Genomic DNA, 18,048 nt, shown 5'->3' with positions numbered 1-18,048 from the left:
GTGCTTGTAAACCTAATTCTGATCACATTGGCTCCCAGAGAGGCCGCCAGCCTGAGATGATGTTTGTGGGATCTGAATACACAACGAGCTGATTGGTCAAAGGATCTTTCCTTTTCCTCCTCCACAGGTTTAACTGTGGAACTGGGGTTGCCATCATTGTAAGTGAGACCAAAATCAAACTAGGGGCCTGGCACACGGTCATGCTCTACAGAGATGGGCTGGACGGGCTGCTGCAGCTAAACAACAACACGCCGGTGACGGGCCAGTCCCAGGTGAGTCCCCGCATGCCCTGCCCACCCACCTGGCACCCACCAGAGGCATCTTGAGGGCCCATGACAGAGCGGAAGCACACTTGGCAGGACTCGGGCTCCAGATGAGCCATTGTTCATGGAGCGGAGCTCTGGCATGCTCCTGTGGGATCGCGCCACCCCAGGGGCGCTGTCAGGGCACACATCCATCCCCCGTCCACCCAGGAGAGCGGAATCTGCAAGCATCATCGCGGTGGGCGCCCAGGGACAGGTTCTTTCTCCACAAGGACAGGAAGGCCTGGGGCAGAGGGAGAGCCACAATCAGTGCCAGATGCGAAGCTGGCTTTTGAGACGGGGTGTCGTAATCCTGCAGCTTTAGGAAATAATTCCAAGACATTCACTTGGTTCAATCTGCAGGAATCGTGCATTCACCTACCTTTTTGGGGACCATGATTATAGGAAGTGGTGAAATAATTTAACCATTGGGCTACTCAGCAAATCGCCCAGGTGTTCACATATTTGTCATGCTTGGGGAAATTTTAGGACTGTGTTTGGAATAAACAGTTTGGGTTAGCAACCTGCCAAGGAACCGAACCTGTAATTATAATCAGTCAGCTGTCCGTATTCTCTGAGGGAAAATGTAGCTAGAAGGCCTTTGTGTATCTGTGGAGAGCTTCCTCCCTGCCTGGGCTCTTCGCTCCTCTGTGCCGGCGAGACATGTTAAATGAAGGGCTATGCCTTGCTGAGCCCCGGTCATGTGGACCCTGATGGTTCCAAAGGAACAGAAATTCAAGATAATGACTGTGAATCCAGTGAGATCACATGCATACATTTCTAAGGAAGGAAAAGACAGAATAAATGAACTACAGAGTCACATCCATGCCAGAACAATAGGCCCATATGATTAAACTTAAGTTTGATAGGAATAAAGAGGCTTTGAACTTGGGTCCAAAATGCTAACATGAAAACAGGATGAAGGAGCAATACCTCTGAAAATGGTGTTCAATTTAAAGCAAGGAGGTTCTATGAAGGTTAATAAACAGAACCATGTAGTAACAACAAGCTAATGAAATGATAGGTTACATTAATAGAGGCATACCATCTAGAAAACGGGAAGTGATAATTCTATTTTATTCTGGTGACTATATAGCTTCCAGAGCTCTAATGGTGACTGATCCTCGAAGAGGATTGTTTTTAGATCTGTGACCAGACTCTCAAAGGTTTACAGAAAAACTGGAGCATGTGCAACAAGCAGTCAATGAAACAGGAAGTTGACTTGAAGTCCCTGGAATGATTGATTGAAGGAGCGTTGTTTAGTGTGGAGAAAAGAAAATGAAGGTGTGGAGGTAGCTTTTCATCAGAGTCAAAGGGAAAGTGTTGGGGAAGAAAGATTTACTCTGTGATCCCAAGGCTGATGCTGAATGGGGGAGCCACAGAGAGCCAATTGTAGCTTTACCTAATCACACACAGGTGTACAGACGCACAACAGACTTTCTCAGGAGATGGCTCCCTGTCTGAGGGGATGTTCCAAAAGAAACTTCTCAGAACCTTTGGGAGGGATGTTCAAGGAATCCAGCAGCCAACGGGAGCTTGGGCTGTATGAGTTTTCATATTATTTCTAACCCTAAAAGTCTGATTTTAATACTGTGAGAATTAATTGCAAGAAGCATATAATTGTATGGATACTCAGGGCAACATTTGTCTCTCTACTCCCAGGACGGGCTAAGCAAGTTGTATGAGCAGGACCACAGATGTGGAATGTTGAATAAACGGCCTTCGGGAGAAAATGACTCTGTCTTAAGATAGAGTTCCTCAGAGACAGGCCAGAGAAGGAGTCTTGTGCAAATGGTGCATTAACATAGTGTTGCCATAGGAACCTGTAAGGGAGGGAGAGATGGACGGAGAAGGGCGAAAGTAGGCATAGGTGAGCTCTCAGGCGGACCCCTTCAGGGCGCGGCTGCAGCCTGACCCCACAGGGAGCTTGAGGATACCTTACACCTTCGGGTGACTCCAGCCCAAAGCCAGCGAATTGGATTTTCATACTTCTGCACTCATTAGAAACTGTTAAGGGCTGTGCTGGGGGAATGCAAACTCGGGGGCAATCCCAATTCTCTGCATAAGCAGGCAAAGCAGGCTCCAGGGGCCTGAAGGCAGCCCTCCTCAGAGCAGGTAAAGGCCAGGCTCAAAGACTGTTGCCTGGGGTGTTGTGAATGGAGCCTCCAAGGAACCAGCCACCAAGGAGAAAGGGTGGGAGCTCTCAGGCCCCTGCCATGGTCTCGGGTCAGGGAGCAGGGCCAGAGGGTGGATATGGGATCCGGAAGGAGCAAATCCGGAGGATGTGGATGAAATAAGCCAACAGGGCACCCAATCCCTGTAACAGAGCAGCATGTCGGTGGCTGGCCAACAATCCTTAAGCTTCACTGCACGTACTTAACTCTTCCCAGCTCATGGTCAGTGTACTGTTTACCAAGGAGTCTTATCTGTTCACTAGAGGCCCAGTGCATGGATTCGTGCACCTGTGGGGTCCCTCGGCCTGGCCTGCACCCTCTTGCAATCCAGGACCTCCTGGGGGATGTCAGACTGCCAGTTTTGGCCCGATCCCCGCAGGCCAGGCCGAGGGACTCTAATGGTGCAGGAATCTGTGCACGGGGCCTCTAGTATGCATATAAGATCTTTGGTTAATCTCTTCCTGCCCTCTCCCTTTCACCTCTTCCCTCTGAGACTCGATAGTCTGTTCCATGTTTCTATGCCTGTGCATTGAGCATCTGCCCCCTGGGGATCAGTTCATGTCATAGCTACTGGTTGAACGATCACTTAGGCTTTTATATATATATAGATTAGCAGAGATAAAGCCATGACTGGATCTTCTACTTTATGGTAACAAAAGTATAAAGGATAAAGAAGACATTTCAGTGGCTTAACTTCTGGGCATTTTATGAGTCTGGCGGCGTGCCTTCTCCCAACCCCCTTCCATGTAGCCATTCATCCACATGAATGAGATATTTCCATAATCGCAGAAGCGCGTGGCCACGGGTGCCTTCATCTCGTCCCACCTGACGTTCAGGTCTGTGTTTTACAACCTCACAAGCTGCGGTCCAGGCTGCGGTCTGCTGTAAAACTGGAAATGTCTCCACCTAACTGTAATAACACTTAAAAAACAAGCAAACGTCCTATCCATGAGCAAATTTCAAAATATTTTGCAACAAAATCTGCTTGCTAATCCCCTTGCCCTGTCCAGTGTTTCCTGCAGGATGTAGTGTAAAGGTGAGCAGGAAGGAGAGAGGGTAGATGTTAGCCTACGTCCACACACACGAAGTATGATCCCCTTCGGAACACAGAGCAGCCCTGTGACCCCTCCGAGGTCCACAGTACGCTGGTGTCAGGACTGGAAGGAGAACGTTGTTTTTGGAGGCCCAGCCTGGTGCACAGCCTGCTGGGTTGCTCTTGGCTCTGCTCCCCTCCCCTCCTTTCTAGGCTTTCCAAAATCCTCCTTTCTCGAAACAGCCCTCCGAGAAGCTCACTGCGTCTCCTGCGGTGACCATGGGTTTAATTTTGCTGCAGGGCAGGGCCTTAAAGATAAATACGATGGTTGTAAGCTACATCCTGATCATGCCCCTCATTAAAATCAGTTGCGTTTTTGGCTTTGGGTGTTGGTTCGTGAATCACGGTTTTCCTCTTTCTTAAAGGGCCAGTATACTAAAATCACCTTCCGGACGCCTCTTTATCTTGGTGGGGCTCCCAATACTTACTGGTTGGTCAGAGCCACAGGAACGGACCGAGGCTTTCAAGGCTGCGTGCAGTCGCTCACGGTGAATGGGGAGAGAGTGGACATGCGGCCCTGGCCCCTGGGGCGAGCCCTCAGTGGGGCCGATGTGGGTAAGTGGGTGCCAGGTGGGCAGGGGTGCTCCTTTGGGTGCCTTTTTGGTGTGGGCGGGTGTGGGGGGTGAGTTGCAGGTGGGTGTGGGGGGTGAGTTGTGGGGGGCTGTGTTTGCATTATCTGGTGACCTGCCCTTGAAAATGACCAAGTACACCCCCCCATGGGCCTCTCTGATGTGTTTGGTTAAGAGAACTAACCAGCCCATCTGATGTTGAACCTGTGAGCACTTTTACTCGCGACCACTTTCTCTCCCTCATAAGATCATAACTTTCCGGTAGAAACAGGGATGCTGAAGTCACATGCTGAGGCCTCATGGAGCCCTCCCTGCCCCTCGCTGCTGCAGACTGAGGCGGCCCTGAGTGAGGCCAGTTCGTAAGCTTAGACGTCGCTGCTGAGCTCCTTCAGTGCTGAGCTTGGTTGACGCAATGTTCAACCAGCAGGAGGCAGCACTTTAGGTAACTGGACCACACAACTTAGGACACTGCCAACATCTCACTCTGTTCACATTGCGGGGATTGACTCACTCTCGTGGGAACAACAGAGAGAGGAATTAATGCCAAAACAACTCGGCCACCCCCGTCAGCAGTCGAACAGTTGCCCCCAAATCTGTTGTGTCCACCATGTTTTAAAGTCTCTGTGGCTGTTCAGAAAGAACAGCGAGAACCCAGTGAAGAGGAAGCGTAGGTGCCACCCATGCAGAAGGCTGGCGTGCAGCTCTAGGAGGTGTGAATCTGCAGGAGTGGGAGCCCCACTGTGTCGGTGCAGAGCCTGAGCAGTGGCGTGGCCAGCTCTGGGGTCTTGGGCTGACTGGCTGGCTGGCCACGAAGCGGCTGTGTGATCCGTTCTGTGTCTAGGTGAGTGCAGCAGCGGGATCTGTGACGAGACCTCGTGCATCCATGGCGGCACCTGCACGGCCGTCAGAGCTGACAACTACATCTGCCTCTGTCCCCTGGGATTTAAAGGGCGTCACTGCGAGGACGGTGAGAAAGAAGCAAGTTGATGGCGATTTCTATCTGCTTGTTAATTGATGAGGATGTGAATTTTCATCGGTGTACTTTGAGCAAAGCCCGTATGTGTTTCTGGGATTAACATTGCTTCCCGGGATGGTTGAGAGAATCTTTTTCTTTTCTTTAAGGAAGAGTGTCTTAAAGTGCCAGTGTCAAACCAAACCTCATTTTAAGATGTTCCCGGGTCAGGTTTTGGGGGCTCCTCTTGGCCCTCAAATAACTTTGAAGAGCTTATATTCGTGTGGCCTGTTCCCGGCTCAGTTCAAAGCATTGTCAGTTGATGCTGCTTAGAATATCTGAGAGTTTCGGAGGGGAGGTTGGGAAGGCACGCCCAGAAACATCAACCCCGCGATGGGACGAGAATGATCTTGTGTCATTTTCTTTGCACTTCTCTGCTGAATTATCCCACCTCTCAATAACGTATATATTGATTATATAAAAACATATATAATCAGTTACACACACACATATGTGTACATACATGGAAACACGTTCACACACAAATATACATATAAGAGAATTGAAAATTTTTAAAGATTTTGGAAAACCACACAGAATTGAATGTGTTTTAACTTTTCCACCAGCGATTGAGATTTGGACTTAAGACGCCATACTGGAGAAAGTTTTTGTAACACTGTATAATGTAAAATCTCATGTCACTACCCGACTAGCATGGCTCAGTGGTTGAGCATCAGCCTATGAACCAGAAGGTCACAGTTCAATTCCTATTCAGGGCACATGCCCAGGTTGTGGGCTTGATCCCTGGTGTGGGACATGCAGGAGGCAGCTGATAAATGATTCTCTCTCATCATTGATGTTTCTATCTCTCTCTCCCTCTCCCTTCTCTGAAATAAATGAAAAAATATTTTTTAAACAAGCTCATGCCACCTAGAAGAGGGCATAGAAGTTGGGGTAAGTGAGGCTGTTACCTGCCATCTCGTATCTCCGTAGCCTAACGTAATACAGGCCGATCCTTGCTCACAGTTCACATGGCTGCATAGCTTGGAGGTGCTGGCGGTGGTGGGCTGGCTGCTCCACGCAGTCATTCAGGGACACAGTCCTCTGATCCTGCGTCCAGCCAGCAGGTGGGGAGAGGGAACACAGGCAGGATGGAGGCAAGTTCTAGGGGCCCTACCTGCATAGGTGTTATGCTCCCAGCCTCATGCCACTGGCCAGAGTTCAGTGAGCCCACCCACCTCACGACGGGGTAGTGCCCAGGGGAAAAGAACACGGCTAGTTCTGCCACAGAGGGGTCTCTGACCGCATGCTTGTCTCTTCAGCTTTCACCCTGACCGTTCCTCAGTTCAGAGAGTCCCTGAGGTCCTACGCTGCCACGCCCTGGCCCCTGGAGCCCCGGCGGTACCTGTCCTTCATGGAGTTTGAGATCACCTTCCGGCCGGACTCGGGCGATGGCGTCCTCCTGTACAGCCACGACACGGGCAGCAGAGACTTCCTGTCCATCAACCTGGCGGGGGGCCACGTGGAGTTCCGCTTTGACTGTGGCTCCGGGACTGCTGTGCTCAGGTAAGGGCTGAGAGCTTTAGGGGCTCCCCTTCCCCAAAAAGCCAGACTGCAGCCACGCTGGGAAAAGGTGCATGTCATTCCACAGTGTGTGCCCTCCCTGTCTCCCCTGCAGTTTTCCTTCCCGAAACCTCTCCTGACTAATATGATCGCAGGCTTCCTGTCCATTGTGCTGGCCTGCTGCAAGGCTCCCTTTTCTTACATGGCTGCCCAAGAGGTGCCGATTCTCTCCTTGAAGCTAAGGAAAACGGGATTGCTTCAGCGGGGGAGGGGGAGGGTGGCAGCCTTCCTCTCCACGTGGGGTCACACCGTGCCCTCAGCAGAGATGGGATGGGTTGTAATGAATCAGCACCTTGCCCCGAGCGTCACTTGGTGGGAGCTTAGCAAATAAACGATGACCAGTAAAATAGTACTAACAGGGCCCTGGCCGGTGTGGCTCAGGTGGTTGAGCTTCATCCCATGCACCAAAAGGTGGCCAGTTCGGTTCCCAGTCAGGGCACATATCCAGGTTGCGGGCTCAATTCCCTGGTAGGGGGTGTGCAGGAGGCATCCAATTGATGATGTGCTCTCACATCGAAGTTTCTCTCTCCTCCTCCCTTTCTCCTGCCCTTCCTCTCGCTCTAAAAATCAATTAAAATATATTTTTTAAAACTATTAACAGAAATTGAATGAACAGAAATGTCCTTGGTGGCTTCGCTTTGCATTTTGACTTTCCTTTTTGCCGTTGCTTCAGTGGTGACTTGCGCTTTAGCGAGTCTTTCACCGCTCCCCGTGCTCTGGCACGAGTCCCCAGCAGGTGCAAAGGCCCCCCTCTGACCAGTGTGCTCGAGGAGGCTCAATAGCACTCGTGGCGGTAAATCGATGCCTCGAGTGCTGGCTGGCGCCTGCGGAATTGGTTCTGAGTTGTCAGAACTTTCCCTCAGCTGCCTGGTCTGTGGTGTGAATTTACTCAGATCGATGGTGCAGTGCCGTGTCAGTACCTCTGTGAGTCCCGGGCAGTGCAGACATTTTTCTTGTTTGTTTGTGTCTCGCTCTTAACTGTGTTCCTCCCCTGGCAGCTTTTCCTTCCTCCCCGGAGGCTGTGTGTCTCGTTCCCACGTGTGTCCACCTCTTCTCTGCTGGGGCTCAGGGGACGCCTGCCTCCGAGTGGCCCCGCAGCAGGGAATCAGTGAGCTTGCTGTTGTTTTGAAGGTGATTGCAGGTCATAGTCGATCCACTCATCTTGCTGGGCTGTCATTTTTACAGAAAGAGCATGTGGGTGAGATGTTACAGCCGTGCGTAGCCCTGAGCTGCTGGTCGTAGTTCATGGCTGATAGGAAATCGCTGCATCGGATTTCCACAATTCTTCGAAAGGCCAGTTTGTTTCTGCCCTTATGGCTGAACCCCTGCCCATCAGTGACTCCTCCCACCGTGGGGGATGGACAGATGTGCTTGTACCCCTGGTTCTGCAAACACACCCGGTGTCTTTTTTTTTTTTTTTTTTAATTAAATCTTTATTGTTCAGATTATTACATTTGTTCCTCTTTTTTCCCCCCATAACTCCCCTCCTTCCAGCTCCCACCCCACCCTCCACCCTCACTCCCCACCCACTGTGTTCATCCATAGGTGCATGATTTTTGTCCAGTCACTTCCCGCATCTCCCACACCCCTTTTTCCCCAAGAATAGTCAGTCTATTCCCTTTCTATGTCCCTGATTCTATTATAATCACCAGTTCATTCTGTACATCAGGTTATTTATTCACTTGATTCTTAGATTCATTTGTTGATAGATGCATGTTTGTTGTTCATAATTTGTATCTTTACCTTTTTCTTCTTCTTCCTCTTCTTAAAGGATACCTTTCAGCATTTCATATAATACTGGTTTGGCGGTGATGAACTCCTTTAGCTTTTCCTTATCTGTGAAGCTCTTTATCTGACCTTCAATTCTGAATGATAGCTTTGCTGGATAAAGTAATCTTGGTTGTAGGTTCTTGGTATTCAGCACTTTGAATATTTCTTGCCATTCCCTTCTGGCCTGCAAAGTTTCTGTTGAGAAATCAGCTGACAGTCGTATGGGTATTCCCTTGTAGGTAATTGAGCCTCTTTCTCTTGCTGCTTTTAAGATTTTCTCTTTGTCTTTTGCTCTTGGCATTTTAATGATGATGTGTCTTGGTGTGGTCCTCTTTGGATTCCTTTTGTTTGGGGTTCTCTGCGCTTCTTGGACCTGTAAGTCCATTTCTTTCACCAGGTGGGGGAAGTTTTCTGCCATTATTTCTTGAAATAGGTTTTCAATATCTTGCTGTCTCTCATCTTCTGGCACTCCAATGACTCTGATATTAGACCGCTTAAAGCTGTCCCAGAGGCTCCTTACACTATCTTCACACTTTCGGATTCTTTTTTCATTTTGCTTTTCCAATTGGGTGTTTTTTGTCGAATCTTTGGTTTGATTATTGTGCTCCTCTGGTCTGCTATTGGGTATAATATTCTTTATTTCAGTCCGTGTATGCTTACTTTCTAATTTCTTTATCGTAGCATCGAGGGTCTCATTAGTTTTCGTGAGGCTCTGCACAAATTTATGGCAAGCCCTCAAAATTGCGATTCTTAGCTCCATATCCTCCATTTCTGTCATGTTTTTTTGTCTCCGCATCTTTTATGCTTTCTTGGTGCACCCCCTTGTGGTCTCTGTGCGCAGTCTTGTTCTAGCCAAGCCTTAATTGTTGTAGTTAACACTAGAGGGGTTTGACCACCAGGCCGGCTGGCTATAGGAATCAGCTGTATGGAAAACGTCTGCCTTCTGGGGAGGCGCTAATCCAGCCTTTGCCTGAGGCGATCGGCAAATGGCTGTGCGCAGGTTTTGGGCGGGGCGGGATCAACAGGGCGGGCGGAGGGAGCAGTTATGGCCACGCTCAGTCCCGTTCCCAGAGGCTCTGCTTCTCAGAACCCCGGCAGCCGCTGCAAACCTCGGAGAGAAAGCTGCCCTCAGGTCCCAACTGATGCCGGATAATCCCGCTTCTCCCGTTTGAGTCTGGGTCCCTAGAGACTCGCCCGGATCTGGAGCCCAGAGTCTGAGACTCACTCCCGGCAGAAAACGACAACCGCGCCCTCAGCCACCAGCCCGCTTTGCGCGCGCACCTCGGTACCTTTGTATTTTCCACACTGCGCCGCCTCTGAGCCTCGATTTGCTGTTCTCTTTCCTTCTAGTTGTAGAGTCTCTCTTCAGCCAGCCTTCCTGTGGTTCTGGGTGATGTCCGTTCAGTCTTTTAGTTGTATTTTTGAAATGGTTGTTTGCGGCAGCGGTCTCCGGTGTTTACCTACGCCGCCATCTTGGTCTCCCACACCCGGTGTCTTAAGACAACTCTGAGGGGGTATTTAATTGATTCAGTTTACACGTGATTAGTATGCAACCAGTCTAAGTGTTCGCTAAGAACTATTTGTCAAGTTGAGAAAGGAAGGCGCCTTGCACACCACCTTGTACTTTCAAGTGGCTCTATCCTGGATAAGGAATGACCGGCAGGAGCCAGGGAGGGTTGTGGCTCATCAGCGCCCCTCCTGGACAGACTGCTCCCTGCACCTCAGCAATGCAGCTAAGCTGTGGCGGGGGTCAGATTCATGGGACCTCAGAAGACCAGCTTTGCTCTTCCTAATTCTGTGCCTACTTTTTTTTTTTTTTTTTTTTTAGTTGACTCTGGATCTGTGCTTACTTTTGACAAGAGTAGTTCTTAATTAGGAAATAATAATTTCGCCTGATCGGCATGGCTCAGCGATTGAGCATCAACCTATGACCCAGGAGGCCACAGTTCCATTCCTGGTCAGAGCACATACTCAGGTTGCAGGCTCAAATCCCAGGAGGGAGCGTGCAGTAGGCAGCTGATCAATGATGCTCATCATTAATGTCTCTCTCTCTCTCTCCTTTTCTCTCTGAAATCAATAAAAATATATTAAAATAATAATAATAAGTTATTGTTTTCCTGCCTGTCGGGAAAGGTGCTTAGAAACAAAATCCTTGCCGAAACCGGTTTGGCTCAGCGGATAGAGCATCGGCCTGCGGACTGAGGGGTCCCGGGTTCGATTCCGGTCAAGGGCATGTACCTGAGTTGCGGGCACATCCCCAGTAGGAGATGTGCAGGAGGCGGCTGATCGATGTTTCTCTCTCATCGATGTTTCTAACTCTCTATCTCTCTCCCTTCCTCTCTGTAAAAAAATCAATAAAAATATATTTAAAAAAAAAAAAAAAAAAAAAAAGAAACAAAATCCTTGAGGCTCTGGGGTGATGAAAAGGAGGCTCCAGGGCAAACGGACCACTGCGATCACTGATGGGGTTTCAGACACCCCTTTGGGAGAGATTTATGTTACAAACCATTCCAAAGACGTCCTGCTCAGTTAAGCAAATTCTGTGAAAGCCTGACCTACAGGAGGTTGTGGAATGGGCCGCAGCGTTTTAACTTGAGGAAAAGGGTGCGGTGGTCCAATTCATTATGAGCTGGATTAAAAAATGGTGACAATTGTAAGGAGCCAGCGACGGCCGTGATCGATACGGCCGGGCTGAGCGAGCCGCGTATCTGCAGGAAATGACCTCTGCGGGGTGAGAGCAGGACCGAGGCGCCGTTCCTGTGTGGACACGGGCCAGCTGAAGTGCCGCTGGGTGCTTTATTGCCTATTGATTTAGCCAAGGTGATTAAATCCTAATTGCGAAGGACAAATCACAAAAGCATTTGCCGGTGCGAAAAATCAAGTAAGGGGTGACGACCTTTCAGTCACGGGGCGCATTGGTATTCCTGATGGCTTCCCGGCGATCGCCCGGGACCCCAGAGTAGCTGGAGCTGCAGCGGAGGCCAGGGACCGCGCCGCTAGACATCCAGACGCGTGGGGACACTCCTCGTACGCCGCCCTGTGAAAAGCAATGTGCAGGACTCTGACCAGCTTCACTTAAACTTAAAGTGCTTCCACCTGGAATTTAAAACTGAATTTTTAAACTACTTTTAATCCTGTTCACAGTCTCAGAGAACACGCAACCTGTCCTTGCCCCAGCGTTTTATTACGAAAACTCTCTAACATAGAAGTTGGTAGGAGAGTACAGTGAACATCATACCCACCTCCTATGGTCCACAGTTAATGCTTTGTTATATTGGCTTTATCCCACATCTAGCCTTCCTTTTCTTCCTTCCTTCCTTCCTTCCTTCCTTCCTTCCTTCCTTCCTTCCTTCCTTCCTTCCTCCTTTCTTTACTTTTTTCCATCCACCCATTCATCCATCCATTCATCTTATTTTCTATGTATTTCAGCGGTTATTGCAAGACATCAGTACACCAAGGAATCTCTGTTTTACTCCATAGCCCATATAACTCTTCTTCTTCAAGGCTTGTGTGCCACAATGATCACATTTTACCCTCCTGCCACCCCTCATCTAAAAAACAAGGCTCCTCCTACCCCGCTTCAGGCCCGCCGTAAGGAATAAATAAGATAATGAATGCAACGTTCCTACCGTGAAGGGGTCCGGTAAGTGGGGCGGACACTGCTGTGTCCACTAAGTAGGAAGGATCGTTTTATTTTGCCGAGCAGCGTGAGGTGCTGAGGTTGGCATCCGTGTCATCGGAGCCGGATCGATGAACAGCATTCATAACCCGGAGGATGCTAACCCACGCCCAGTCTCCCTCCCTCCGCAGGAGTGAAGAGTCCCTCGCCCTCGGCCGCTGGCACGAGCTGCGTGTATCTCGCACAGCGAAGAACGGCATCTTGCAGGTGGATAAGCAGAAGGTGGTGGAGGGCATGGCGGAGGTAAGGACTCACCTGTGCTCCTGACGGTGTGTGGGGGCTGTTTCCTTTCTGGTGACAAAGTGGTTAAGCACATGGATGCCAGGGCCAGGCTGCCTGGGCTGCACCCGAGCCCCCGACCTGGCAAGTTACTTAACTTTTCTCTTCTTCAGCTGTGAGCACGGACAGTAGCAGTAGACGCCTCACAGGGCAGCTCACAGATTCAGTGAGCGAATACAAGTGCAGCCCCTGAAGCATTGCCGGCCGCCCCCTTTGTTCCTGTGGGCGTGTATACAGTAGGCTCTGAAACCAGACTTCGGGGTTCAAAATCTGGCTCCCTTTACTTACCAGTAATGTGATCTCAGACTCTGAGTTTGTGTTTTCTCATCTATATAATGGGGGGTAATAATAGTCCTACCTCATGGAGTTGTGCAAATTAGAATATTGATATATGTCACACACAACAGTCCCTGGCATAGGGTCAGCACTGTTTAGCTTTACTTATTAGTAGTATTTATATTGTACTTTCATGGCCTGAATTTCTACTTAAGTTTACTACTTGATTTCATTTCCAAGGATATATCTGAAGGAAAATGGCATTTTTAAGAAGAGAAAGGAGAGATTTGCTTTAAGCTATAGCCTACTAGGACTCTGCACACCCCAAAAATGTACAGATGCCTAAAACAATGTTTGCAAGTATTTTAAATCCTAAGACTTTATTTTGTGCATTGCAAGATTTAAAGAGGGCAATGGTGAATGTGGGTATTCTGGTGAGAAAATGGATTGGCAGAAAAAAAGAAAAGAAAAGAAAAGGGACTTTGGGTGGGGACAGAGGTATTTGGTGGAGGAAGAGAGAAAAAAAAGACACACGTGTCTGGGAACCACCTTGGGGACAGCAGGGGAAGGGGGTTGTCCTGAACCTCCTTGGGAATTAGAAGAATCCCAAACAGCCTGAAGGTTAGCGACAGAGACAGTTCAGTCTGTGATCTGATGAAGGAAGAGCTGTGGTGCCTGAATATAACAATAGCCGGCCATGCTGAGTGAGGGGTGTGTGTCCAGCTCAGTGCCAGGAGGGGCGAGACTGCGCCCAGTCCGTCACACACAGCCCCAGGTACCAGCGGCTCATCACTTCCTACTCATGCTCCATGTCCGTCCATGGCCAGCAGCAGCTTCCGTCTGAGACCCAGACTGGGGGCACCAGGGGTCGGGACGAGGCAGGGCGAGCCACTCCCAGGCTCCTGCCCAGCAGTGGTCCATGTCTCTCTTGCTCCCGTTTCACTGAGATCACAGGCTGTGTGCCCCATGTGAGACGGACAGGGTGGAGGCCATCAACCTGGGGGCGGCGGGGTCCTGCTGGCTGAGCATCCACCCCTTTGCTGTGACGCATCCGCATCTGTGAGGAAGATACTGCAGTTCCCCTTTTGTAGATGGTGAACCTGAGTCTCAGGGAGGCTATGAAATTTAAAAACATCCAAAGAGGTGGTGAGGGGCCACGCAAAGCACTGTGAGCGTCAGACCAACATGAAGACAGATTGTCCTGATGGGTCTCCAGGGCACCCGAGGGCGCATGTGCTAGTCTTGACCATCTTTTCTCAACGTTACACCGTGTTTTGTGTTTCACCTGTTGGCAGGGCGGCTTCACGCAGATTAATTGCAACACGGACATCTTTATTGGCGGAGTCCCCAGTTACAAGGAGGTGAAGAACAAGTCGGGCATCCTCAGGCCCTTCAGCGGGAGCATCCAGAAGGTACGGACGGGCTCGCTTGCTCCTGGTTGCTGTGTGACCTTGACTCCAGACAGTGGGATTGAGAATTGTGACCAATGCTCAACCCGCTGCACCCAGGGACATTTTGAGAGAGTTTTGACACATTTAAGATTTCATGTTCACAGCAAGCTTTCCAACCCCACGTCTTATAAAGTGTCAGTCCGTTCCTGGGTCTGTGCCCAGCAGACATAGCATGAACGCAACTCGAGGAAGATGCATTTTTCCAGCAAATCCACAAACATATCCTGGGACTGGCCCCAGGTCGCTTCCAAAGCTTCCACGAAAGGGAAGGAGGTGTATGGATCTAATAGCAACTCTTGGCTCTACGCTTCTCTGTAGCTTACCGGGCAGTTTGCTGAAGGCAAGAACCAACTCTCGTTGCCCCTCCCCACCCCCCACTTTAGCAGTGGTTCATCAGGCACATAACCCAGTTCTTCAATCACGTAACCCAGTTCTCAAGAGCGTAGCTTAGTGTCCTTCCATAGAAGGTGCAGAAGGAAGCCGCTCAGCTAGTGACAGACACAGGGCACGGACCCCACTCATCTTCATCTCTTCCTCCTTCCCCGGGGGCTGCCCTGCCATGACTCTCAGGTAGGAGAAGAGGGAGTTCTGTCTGCAGCAGACATGCAGGGTGACTCACCTGCCAGGTCTCCAGGCCCCCAAACCCTGGGGGACAGGGACCTGAAGGGAAGCATGCTGGGTTCCTGGGTGCTAGCGTCATCCAGGTTTCCTTCGGCCACCAGGAGTGGGGCGTGGGCCATTGACCCTTTCAAACCTGAGGTGGGGAGGCCCAGGGAAGGCAGGTCCTACCAGGATTTGCTCCTGGGAGCTGGGAAGGGCCCCTGGGCTCAGCCTTTCTGGGTGTCCCGTGTGGGGTCCAGGCACTATTTGCTGACTCCTATGTGTTTCCCTTTGTTGCAAACGGTGGTGGCAGTGACACTTCAAATCAGACCATTATTCCCCCTCTTACCCCCTGAGTGGGTTTGGCCTTGTTTAATCTTGTGTTTGAAATTCTCACTTGGGAAGCAAGCTGAGGTGCTAAGAGGGTTCACCTGCTCCCCACCCTCGCAGGCCCCCTCCCGGGCACAGCACACACAGCCCTTTCCTGTCCACTCTGGGGAAGGCCACCCTCCCCTCCCAGGTCCTGGCCAAAGCCTTGGCTGTGCTGTATCCTGCGGTGACTGGTGCGGGGACGGGTAGGGTGAATGGCTTGTCTCAGCTACGGTGACAGTTTCACAGCCCTTCACTCACGGCATGAAAAGGGGGAGGTTAGGGAGAGAGTTTGGCTGTTCTCCAGCAGCTTCTGAGATTCAGGACGAGGAAAGTTTGCTCCCAGCTCAGGACCAGGCCAGCCTGTGGAAATGGGGGTTAGTGGCCAGAAATGCCATTGCTAACTGCTTGGACCCCCTGCAGGGCGGGGTGTCCTGGGCCACTTTCTCTCCTTGAGTTCTGCAGAGCCTCCCCCACATGGAACACCAACAGCTCAGGTAGATACACAGTCTGAGTCAAGGGCTGGCAACAAAGGGTGTATGCATTTGGGGTGGGAGCCCAGTAAGCTATTCCTAGAATTCCTCTTTCTCCGGAGCCCCCTGCAGGGAACAGGGGGTGGGGCCCGGAGCACTCTGACCCCAGTGAGCGTGCCCAGCATGTGGTGGGAATGTGAGCTGAGTTCCTCTCTTTTTCTTTAATGATGAGGAAGGGGTTGTAGAGGGAAAGGGAGTGTCCTGGAAGGAGTGTCTGGGAAGGAGGCCAGCAAGAGCTGGGGGGCCCTGGCGGGTTGGTTCCGTTGGTTGGAGCGTTGTCCTGTACACCAAAAGGTCGCAGGTTCGACTCCTGATCAGGGCGCATACCTAGATTACGGTTTTGATCCCTAGTCAGGTGCATACAGGAGGCAACCAATTGATGTTTCCCTCTCACATCCTCACTTCGATGTTCTTTTCTCTTTCTCTCTCTCCCTTCGTCTCCTTCTAAAAATCAATAACACATATCCTCGGGTAAAGATTAAAAAAAAAGAGAGAGAGCGGGTGGGACCATGGGGAGGGCCCCACTGATGGAGCCTGAGGCAGTACCCCAGGACATTAGTCAGGCAACAGAGCAGTCCAGCGAGAAGCCGCTCCTCCACCCCCGCCTGAGCCTTCACTCCGTGTCGGTTCTTTGTTCTGGATTCTCCCCTGTCTCAGCCTCAGCTGCATCTCAGGACCTCCGCGCAGCCTGGACAGGTTACTGATGACTGGTCGCACCCTCAGAGATTCTCACTCAGATATCTGGATGGGCCTGGGTGTTAGTTATTTCCTAAAAGTCCCCGGCGATTCTGAGAGGCAGCTGGGAGGGGACCCCGCTTCGTAGGGACTGGGCCTTGTCTTTGAGCTCTGAGCCACCAGGCCTTCCAGACCACAGCCCAGCCCCCATACGCCCCGGCCATCACGTCGGCTCCCGCGTCATGTCACTGAGGACTACGACGGCTGCTACTGGCCCTTGTCTCCTCTTCCCGAAGCTCTTGCGGTGCGTGGTCTGGGTCAGTGGCCAAGGGACCCTTCACACACCGCCGAGTGTTTCCCGGGCCCCTGACTGTCTACGCTTCCTCTCCCAGATCACCCTGAACGACCGTGCCATCCACGTGAGACACGACTTCACCCGCGGCGTGAACGTGGACAACGCAGCCCACCCGTGCGTGGCGGGCCCCTGTGCCCATGGGGGCAGCTGCCGGCCCCGGGAGGAGGGCTACGAGTGTGACTGCCCCCTGGGCTTCGAGGGCCTGCACTGCCAGCAAGGTACGTGGGCTGGGGCCGGGCTGGGGTGGGAGGGGACTGTTGGTGACAGCAGGCCAGCCAGCCTGGTTATTTTCATCAGCGATTTCAGTGACATAGTCGATGGCTAATCACATATAAACTGCTATGCTTATTTAACAATGAAAATGCTGAGGTCCTCCTGTAACAGGAGGTAAACAGCTTCCCACCCGACTGCCCTGGCCCCTTCCCTGAGAATCCCCTCATGGCCCAGCATCCAAAAGGTTAGCCCATAACATAGGGGGGCTTCCAGGACCCCCCCCCCCTGCATCTGAGGCACCCCCAGAGCCCATCCTGATAGGCTGGTAAATGTTTTGCCTAAACATTTGTGAACGTTATAGTAAAGAAATCTTACCAAATACAGAAAAATACGAATTGTACTTGGAAAGTATTAATAGCCTTCCGTAGAGTGCTATGTTCCCTGCCACCTCAGTCTCCCCTGTGCCTCAGTTTCCTCATTGTGAAGTGAGAATAAAAATAGCAATAGTATCTAATGCAGAGGGTGTGCGGGGTCAATGAGACGATGCATAATCCATGGAAGGATGCCGGGTGGGCACTCAACCAGCACCAGCCATTATTGCTATCGGTGAGAAAAATAAAAACCCATTTGAGTGTTCGGCCTTTTTTTTTTTTTTAACATATAGAAATGCCACTAGGGCTATCCTTTTTTAAAAAAAATATATTTTTATTGATTTCAGAGAGGAAAGGAGTAGGAGAGAGAGATAGAAACATCAATAATGAGAGAGAGTCACTGATCGGCTGCCTCCCACACGCCCCCCGACTGGGGATCGAGCCGGCAATCCAGGCATGTGCCCCTGACCGGAATCGAACCCGGGACCCTTCATTCCGAAGGCCGATGCTCTATCCACTGAACAACACCAGCCAGGGCTAGTGCTCGGCTTCTAACCTGCCCTGAGAGCTGGAGCAGGGCGAAGTACTGGGTGGAGGGAGGTGGGACCAGGGTGTCAGAGGCGGCCTGCCCTCATATGGGCATCACCTTGGGCCATGGGGAGCTTCTTGTTCAGGGGTCAGGATGGCCTCACTGTTTAGGAACTAATTTTTAAAAAGGTGGATAGGCCCAGAGGACACCAGGCACCGCCCAAGTGAAGGTGTGT

At 51.0% G+C, this 18,048-nt stretch overlaps 1 protein-coding gene across 4 annotated transcripts in view; it reads left to right on the top strand.

The window, feature by feature from the left end:
• EGFLAM (EGF like, fibronectin type III and laminin G domains) overlaps positions 1-18,048 on the top strand; it is a 129,632-nt gene that overhangs the window by 89,848 nt on the left and 21,736 nt on the right. For all 4 annotated transcript variants that reach the window (XM_070411809.1, XM_070411810.1, XM_070411812.1 and 1 more), the window contains 7 exons: positions 128-272; positions 3,935-4,124; positions 4,980-5,105; positions 6,413-6,656; positions 12,294-12,405; positions 14,013-14,129; positions 16,738-16,918. In XM_070411809.1, coding sequence (XP_070267910.1) covers positions 128-272; positions 3,935-4,124; positions 4,980-5,105; positions 6,413-6,656; positions 12,294-12,405; positions 14,013-14,129; positions 16,738-16,918 — 1,115 coding nt within the window. The remainder of the gene's footprint in view (positions 1-127; positions 273-3,934; positions 4,125-4,979; positions 5,106-6,412; positions 6,657-12,293; positions 12,406-14,012; positions 14,130-16,737; positions 16,919-18,048) is intronic.

This window comes from Myotis yumanensis, unplaced genomic scaffold, assembly GCF_028538775.1.
Source record: "Myotis yumanensis isolate MYYU_CA2020_CCGP unplaced genomic scaffold, mMyoYum1.0.hap1 SCAF_4, whole genome shotgun sequence".
NCBI classification, from domain to species: Eukaryota; Metazoa; Chordata; class Mammalia; order Chiroptera; family Vespertilionidae; genus Myotis; species Myotis yumanensis.
This window is presented reverse-complemented; position numbering and strand designations above follow the sequence as displayed.